Below are 7,994 nucleotides of genomic sequence, written 5' to 3' on the forward strand. Positions count from 1 at the left end.
GCGGTGCCCGCAGCGCCCGGAGCCGGGGGTCCCATGGGTGAGCGCTGCCCGGGAACCCCGGGCACGGCCCGGCCGGGCGGGAGGGCACACGGAGCGCTTGGCACCGACGGTGACACCTCGGGGACCCCCCCGGATTTGAGGAGGGGTCCCAAAGGCTCGGGGGGCGCGGGCAGGGGGCTCGGGGGGCGCGGCGGGGCCACGGCGGCCGCCCTCAGCCTCGCCCTCCTCTTCCTCTGCGCAGAGGCCGAAGGCTTCGCCCTCTGCCACGCGCCCGCCCTGCAGACCAAAGTCTTCCAGTACCGGTAAGGGCCAGCCCGGGGGGACACCGGGGGTGGCAGGGGCAGCGCGGTGGCACCGCTGGCCGTCCCCCCGCCCCGCAGGCTTTGGGACGTGAACCAGAAGTCGCTGTACCTGCGCGATGACCAGCTGGTGGCCGGGCACCTGCAGGGCGCCAACGCCGCGCTGGAAGGTGACGCGGGCACACGGGGACACGGGGACACGCGGGTGGGGACACGAGCTGACGGGTCCCCGTGTGCCCGTGTCGCCCGCAGAGAAGGTGTTCTGGGTGCCCAACCGCGCCTTCGAGCCCGCCCGGCTGCCCGTCATCCTGGGCATTCGCCACGGCTCCCGCTGCCTGAGCGCCGAGCGCGGGCGGGCCGGAGCAGAGCCCCAGCTGCGGCTGCAGGTCGGGGACACCAAGGGGACACCAAGGGGATGGGGACAGCAAGGGGATGGGGACAGCAAGGGGATGGGGACAGTAAGGGGATGGGGATGCCACGGGCATGGGGACACCGTGGGGATGGGGACACCAAGGGGACAGTGCGGGGATGGGGACAGCAAGGGGATGGGGATGCCAAGGGGATGGGGACATCAAGGGGGTACCGCGGGGATGGGGACACCAAGGGGACGGGAATGGGGACACTGCAGGGACACCAAGGGGATGGGGACACCGTGGGGACACCGTGGGGATGGGGACATCAAGGGGACAGGGATGGGGATGCCACGGGGATGGGGACATCAAGGGGATGCTGGAGGGAGGGGGATGGGGATGCCGAGGGAATGGGGACACCGCGGGGACAGGGATGGGGATGCCAAGGGGGCAGGGATGGGATGCTAAGGGGAGGGGGACACCAAAAGGACAGGGATGGGGACATCAAGGGGACAGGTATGGGGATGCCACGGGGATGGAGACATCAAGGGGACGCTGGAGGGAGGGGGATGGGGATGCCAAAGGGATGGCGACACCGGAGAGATGGGGATGGGGAAAGGGTTAAAGATGGGCACCCAAAAGCCTTGGGGATGGGGACACGGTGGGGACACCACGGGCACGGCGACACCGTGGGGACAGGGATGCCAAGGGGATGGGGGCACCGTGGGGACAGGGATGCCAAGGGGATGGGGACACCGTGGGGACAGGGATGCCAAGGGGATGGGGACACCACGGGCATGGGGACACCGTGGGGAGGGAACACCTGGGGACACGGGGACCTCCGGGCTGGGGACACGGGGCACGGCGGGACGGGGCCGCACCGGGCCGATGGCGCACGGGGGCCGCGGGGCCGGGACGCTGCCGGGCGGTGTCCCCGCGCCGCGGGTGACACGGGGGTGGCCCGCAGGACGTGGACATCCGGGAGCTGCCCCGAGCCGGGGACAGCGCGGCCGCCTTCACCTTCTTCCGCTCCTACCGGGACGGGCTGTGGCGCTTCGAGTCGGCCGCGCACCCCGGCTGGTTCCTGTGCACGTCCCCGCGCGGCCACCAGCCCCTGGCTCTCTGTCGCCACCGCGATGTCACCTCCCAGCTACTCGACTTCTACTTCCAGCTCTGCTGAGCCCCTCCCCGGCCACCGGCGCGGGGACAGCCGAGCCCCGGGAATGGTGACAGCCTCCTGGGGAGGGTGGCATCCTCACTGGGATGGTGACATCCTCACCCCGGGGATGGTGACATCCCCCTGGGGAGGGTGACATCCCCCCCAGGACGGTGACATCCCCCTGGGGAAGGTGGCATCCTCACCGCAGGGATGGTGACATCCCCCTGGGGAGGGTGGCATCCCCCCCGGGACGGTGCCATCCTCACCCAGGCATGGTGACATCCTTGCTCCTCGCTGGCGTCTTCCCCGGACTGGTGACATCACCCGCAGGACGGTGCCACCCCAGCAGGGATGGTGACACCTCCCCGCCCCCCTCCGCGGTCGGTGCCATCCCCTTGGGGACAGTGCCATCCCCTTGGGGACAGCGACACGCTCACCCGGGGCGCTGTGGGAATAAAGATGCTGATGCCACGCGGTGCCCGCGGCGTGGGTGGCACGGAGGGGCCAGGGCGGGGTTGGTGGCCCCGCTGGCCGCGTCACCGCGGCGGGGTGGCCGCTCTTGCGCCACCCGCGCGATGGGGACAGAACGGGACATCCCCGGGCGGGGGTGACGCGGCCCCGCGGCCCGGCCCCTTCCCGGATCCTGTGGGGCCGCCCGGGGACACCGTGGGGACAGGGGACACCGTGGGGACAGGGGACACGGGATTTGGGGAACGGGACACCGTGGGGACAGGGGACACGGGATTTGGGGGACAGGACAGCGTGGGGACAGCGTGGGGACAGGGGGTGTGGGACAATAGGGACAGGGGACACCGTGGGGACAGGGGACACGGGATTTGGGGGACAGGGGACAGCGTGGGGACAGCGTGGGGACAGGGGACGCGGGATTTGGTGGACAGGACAGCGTGGGGACAGGAGACACGGGATTTGGGGGACAGGGGACACTGTGGGGACAGGAGACACGGGATTTGGGGGACAGGGGACACTGTGGGGACAGGAGACACGGGATTTTGGGGATAGGACACCGTGGGGACACGGGATTTTGGGGGACAGGACAGCGTGGGGACACGGGGTGTGGGGCAATAGGGACGGGGGGGCGGGCGCAGAAGGGACACGGGGTGCAGGGGGATGTGGGGACAGGACATGGGGACAATAGGGACAAGGGGCACAAGGCCAGGGACAGGACACACGGGAACGTGGGGACAGGGGATGGGGACAATAGGGACAGGGGATGTGGCGTTTTGGGGACTGGTCACCATGGGGACAGAGCACGTGGGATCATGGGGACAAGGCACAGGGGACCACAGGGACAAGGCACAGGGGACCACAGGGACAAGGCACAGGGGACCACAGGGATGGGGCACACGGGAGTTCGGGGACAGCGCTCACAGCACCTTGGGGACAGGGCTCATGGTGACCGTGGTGACAAGGCCCATGGCACCTTGGGGACAGGGCCCAGGGGCCTGGCAGGGACCACCCACGGGCTGCCAGGGGACACCGCAGGGACAGGGCCGGCCCAGGGGACATCCTCGCCACGGTCCCCGCAGTCATCACTGGGGACGCTGGCACGAGGTGGCATTTCGCCACCGCTCGGCGTCACCGTCACCCATCCCTCCAATTACCGGGGCGGGCTCTGTCCCCCACCCTCCCGGCCGGCTCTATAAAGCCACTGCCACCCGTGGGGAGAGCCCAGAGCGCGGGGGACACGGCATCCCGGGAGGTGACACATCCGCAGGTACCGCTGGGGACGGGCACGAGCCGCCTCCTGCTCGGGGACAATCCCAAGGGCGTCCGCGGCTGCTGCTGGCACGCGGCTGTCCCCACCCGTGTCACCCGTGTCACCCGTGTCACCCACGTGCCACCCTCTCCGCAGGCCCAGCCATGTCCCGCACGTCCAGAGCCGCCCTCAGGTGAGCGGGGACAGCGCGGGGACGGGGCTGTCCCCTCCCCCCTCCTCACCCCCTGCCCCCGGGTGTCACCTCCTCTGACCCCACTGTCCCCACAGGGGGACACCCCGGGGACGCCCCGCGGGGCTCACGGCGGGCAGCGGGGACATGGCCGAGCCCGTCATCGACCCCGACATGGTGGCCTTGTTCGACGACTTCCTGGGGACAGGTAGTGCCTGGCGGGTGCTGGTGGCCCCCTGTCCCTGTGCCCGTGGCCCTGTGCCCGTGGCCCTGTCCCTGTGCCCATGTCCCCATGTCCCCGTGTCCCCATGTCCCTGTCCCCCTGTCCCTGTGCCCGTGTCCCCCTGTCCCTGTGCCCGTGTCCCCATGTCCCTGTGCCCATGTCCCTGTGCCCAGCCCTGCCCCACATGTCCCCATGTCCCTGCCATGTCCTCGTGGCCCAAACTCCCTGGGTGTCCCCTGCGTGTCCCCGTGTCCCTCATGCCCACAGGCCCATCACCCCCACGTGTCCCATCCCCGTGTCCCCATGTCCCCATCCCGCATATCCATCACCCCCTGTGCCCCGTCCCCGTGTCCCCACATCCCCACATCCCCACATCCCTGTGTCCCCATGTCCCCGTGTCCCCATGGTCCCCACGTCCCCACATCCCCACATCCCCGTGTCCCCACATCCCCGTGTCCCCACGTCCCTGTGTCCCCTCAGAGATGACCACCCAGGCGGCCCCGGTGGCGCCGCGCCCGCCCGCGCAGCCGTACCACTACGTGCTGCGGGACACGGAGCAGAAGGGGCTGTGCCTGCGGGACGGTCGCCTGGTGGCCACCAGCCTGCAGGGTGCCAATGCCACCCAGGAAGGTGGGTGTCCCTCCGGGGAGGCGGGGGGCACAGGGGTGACACCCCCCCGTGGGACCCCCGCCCACCCCCCGTGTCCCGCAGAGCCCATCAGCGTCGTGCCCAACCGGCACCTGGAGCGCCGGCGCTGTCCCCTCATCGTGGGCATCCGCGGTGGCAGCCGGGCGCTGTCCTGTGGCACCGGCCCCGAGCCCCGGCTGAGCCTGGAGGTGACCGGGGGGACCTGGGGGTGACCGGGGGGGACAACTCGATGTGGGGCAAGCTGGGGCAGGTGGGGACAGGCCAAGGGCTTGACCCAAGGTGGGTCAACTTGAGGTGGGTCAAGCCAAGTTGGGTCAATGTAAGTTGGGTTGACTCAAGGTGGGTCAAGCCAAGGTGGACAACCCAAGGTGGGTCAAGCCAAGGTGGACAACTCAAGGTGGGTCAACTCAAGGTGGGTCAAGCCAAGGTGGACAACTCAAGGTGGGTCAACTCAAGGTGGGTCAATCCAAGGTGGACGACCCAAGGTGGGTCAATCCAAGGTGGACGACCCAAGGTGGGTCAACTCAAGGTGAACAAGTCAAGATGGGTCAACTCAAGGTGGTCAACCCAAGGTGGACAACCCAAGATGGGTCAACTCAAAGTGGTCAATTCAAGATGGTCAACCCAAGATGGTCAACCCCCAATGGGTCAACTCAAGGTGGGTCAACACAAGGTGGGTCAATTCAAGATGATCAACCCAAGATGGTCAACCCAAGGTGGACAGCTCAAGGTGGATGACCCAAGGTGGACAACTCAAGGTGGGTCAACTCAAGGTGGGTCAACTCAAGATGGTCAATTCAAGATGGTCAACTCAAGGTGAACAACTCAAGGTGGGTCAATCCAAGGTGGGTGAATCCAAGGTGGACAACCCCAGGTGGACAACTCAAGGTGGACAACTCGAGGTAGGTCAACTTGAGTTGGATCAACTCAGAGTGCGGGCACCCAGAGATGGTTCAACCCAAAGTGGGTCAAGCCAAGGCGGGTCAAGCCAAGATGGAAAGCCCAAGATTGGTCAACTCAAGGTGGATCAATCCAAGTTGGGTCAACCCAAGATGGGGCAATCCTAAAGTGATGTCATCCCAGAATGATGCCACCTGGAGGTGGGGTCACCTGGAAGTGGGGATTCCCCAGGGTGGTGTCACTTAATGATGGCCTCACCTGGAGGTGGGGTCACCTGGAGGTGGTGTCACCTGGAGATGGTGTCACCTGGAGGTGGGGTCACCTGGAGGTGGTGTCACCTGGAGATGGGGGGTGACCAGGAGATGGGGGGGTCACGTGGAGGTGGGGTCACCTGGAGATGAGGGGTCACCTGGAGATGGAGGGGTCACGTGGAGATGGGGGTCACCTGGAGATGGGGGGGGGTCATGTGGAGATGGGGGGCCACCTTCAGATGGGGGGTCCCCTGGAGGTGGTGCCACCTTCAAATGGGGTCACCAGGAGATGGTGTCACCTGGAGGGGGCCTTCCTTGAGGTGGTGTCACCAGGAGATGGGAGGCCACCAGGAGATGGTGTCACCAGGAGATGGGGGGGCCACCAGGAGCTGGTGTCACCTGGAGGGGACCTTCCTCGAGGTGTTGTCACCTGGTGGCGGTGCCCCCTGGCCACGGTGCCCCCGTGGGCGACATCCCATTGCCGTCCCCTCCCCGGGCAGGACGTGGGGATACAGGAGCTGTTCTCCAGCGACCAGGACCGGGCCACCCCCTTCACCTTCTACAAGACCTTCGGGGGCTCCACGCACACCTTCGAGGCCGCCGCCTTCCCCGGGCTCTTCCTCAGCACGGCCCCGGGCCCGGGGGAGGCGCTGGCCCTGGCACCCCCCCCCGGTGCCACCGCCTTCTACCTGCGCCGCAAGTGACGGTGCCACCGCCGCGGGGACACCTCGAGGGGACACGGCCCCGTCTGCCGCTGCTTCCTGCCCGTGCCACGAGTGACAGCGGCGCCGCCGAGGGGGCACCTGTGGGTGGGGGGGTGTCCATGATGAGGGACCTCCAGGGCTTGGGGACATCCATGGAGGGAGGGGACATCCATGGTGAGGGGACATCCAGGGCTTGGGGGGAGAGCTCCAGGGCTTGGGGGGGGGAGCTCCAGGGCTTGGGGACATCCATGGTTGGAGGAGCAGCCATGGCTGGGGACACATCCAGGGCTTGGGGATCTCCAGGGCTTGGGGACATCCATGGAGGGAGGGGACATCCATGGTGAGGGGACATCCAGGGCTTGGGGACACATCCAGGGCTTGGGGACATCCAGGGCTTGGGGGGGGAGCTCCAGGGCTTGGGGACCTCCAGGGCTTGGGGACATCCATGGTGAGGGGACCTCTGTGGTGAGGGGACATCCAGGGCTTGGGGACATCCGTGGTTAGAGGGGCAGCCATGGTTGGGGCACACATCCAGGGCTTGGGGACCTTCAGGGCTTGGGGACATCCAGGGCTTGGGGACACATCCAGGGCTTGGGGACATCCAGGGCTTGGGGACATCCATGGAGGGAGGGGACATCCATGGTGAGGGGACATCCAGGGCTTGGGGGGGGACCTCCAGGGCTTGGGGACCTTCAGGGCTTGGGGACATCCATGGAGGGAGGGGACATCCATGGTGAGGGACCTCCAGGGCTTGGGGCCCTCCAGGGCTCGGGGCCTCGGTGGCTCTGGGGTCACCTCCGTGGCCGTTGTCGCTCCCAATAAAGCGCCGGACGTTGGTGTCACCTCGTGGGGTGTGCCTGGGGGGGCAGAGCTGCTCCGGGGGGGGCAGGGGGCTCAGGACCCCTTTGGGGGGGCTCAGGACCCCTTGGGGGGGATCAGGACCCTCCTTTTTGGGATCAGGACCCTCCTTCTGGGCTCAGAACCCCCCTTTTTGGGATCAGGACCCTCCTTTTGGGCTCAGAACCCCCCTTTTTGGGCTCAGGACCCCCCTTTTGGGGTCAGAACGTTCTGTGGGAGCTTAGACCCCTTTTGGGGGGGCTCAGGACCCTCCTTTTGGGGTCAGAACCCTCCTTTTTGGGATCAGGACCCTCCTTTTTGGGATCAGGACCCCCTTTTTGGGGTCAGAACCCCCTTTTTGGGCTCAGGACCCTCCTTTTTGGGATCAGGACCCTCCTTTTGGGGTCAGAACGTTCTGTGGGAGCTTAGACCCCTTTTGGGGGGGCTCAGGACCCTCCTTTTGGGGTCAGAACCCTCCTTTTTGGGATCAGGACCCTCCTTTTTGGGATCAGGACCCCCTTTTTGGGGTCAGAACCCCCTTTTTGGGCTCAGGACCCTCCTTTTTGGGATCAGGACCCTCCTTTTGGGGTCAGAACGTTCTGTGGGAGCTCAGAACCCTTCTGGGGGGGCTCAGGACCCTCCTTTTGGGCTCAGAACCCCCCTTTTTGGGCCCAGAACCCCCCTTTTGGGCTCAGGACCCTCCTTTTTGGGCTCAG

General features: G+C 67.1%; 2 protein-coding genes across 2 annotated transcripts; both read left to right on the top strand.

Moving 5' to 3' along the window:
* Positions 1-33: 33 nt before the first annotated feature.
* LOC309582882 (interleukin-1 family member 10-like) lies at positions 34-2,038 on the top strand (the record flags this gene model as incomplete). Its single annotated transcript, XM_082298293.1, has 4 exons — positions 34-302; positions 381-469; positions 552-685; positions 1,617-2,038. 4 exons carry the CDS (start codon positions 34-36, stop codon positions 1,827-1,829), a joined length of 705 nt encoding a protein of 234 aa, XP_082154419.1. The 3' UTR covers positions 1,830-2,038.
* A 1,642-nt stretch (positions 2,039-3,680) lies between these two features.
* Positions 3,681-6,441, top strand: LOC309582883 (interleukin-36 receptor antagonist protein-like; the record flags this gene model as incomplete). The annotated part of the gene is made up of 5 exons (XM_082298294.1): positions 3,681-3,718; positions 3,814-3,923; positions 4,419-4,568; positions 4,650-4,774; positions 6,238-6,441. Exons 1-5 carry the CDS (start codon positions 3,690-3,692, stop codon positions 6,439-6,441), a joined length of 618 nt encoding a protein of 205 aa, XP_082154420.1. The 5' UTR covers positions 3,681-3,689.
* Positions 6,442-7,994: the final 1,553 nt, after the last annotated feature.

This window comes from Coloeus monedula, assembly GCF_965178545.1.
Source record: "Coloeus monedula genome assembly, chromosome: 28".
NCBI classification, from domain to species: Eukaryota; Metazoa; Chordata; class Aves; order Passeriformes; family Corvidae; genus Coloeus; species Coloeus monedula.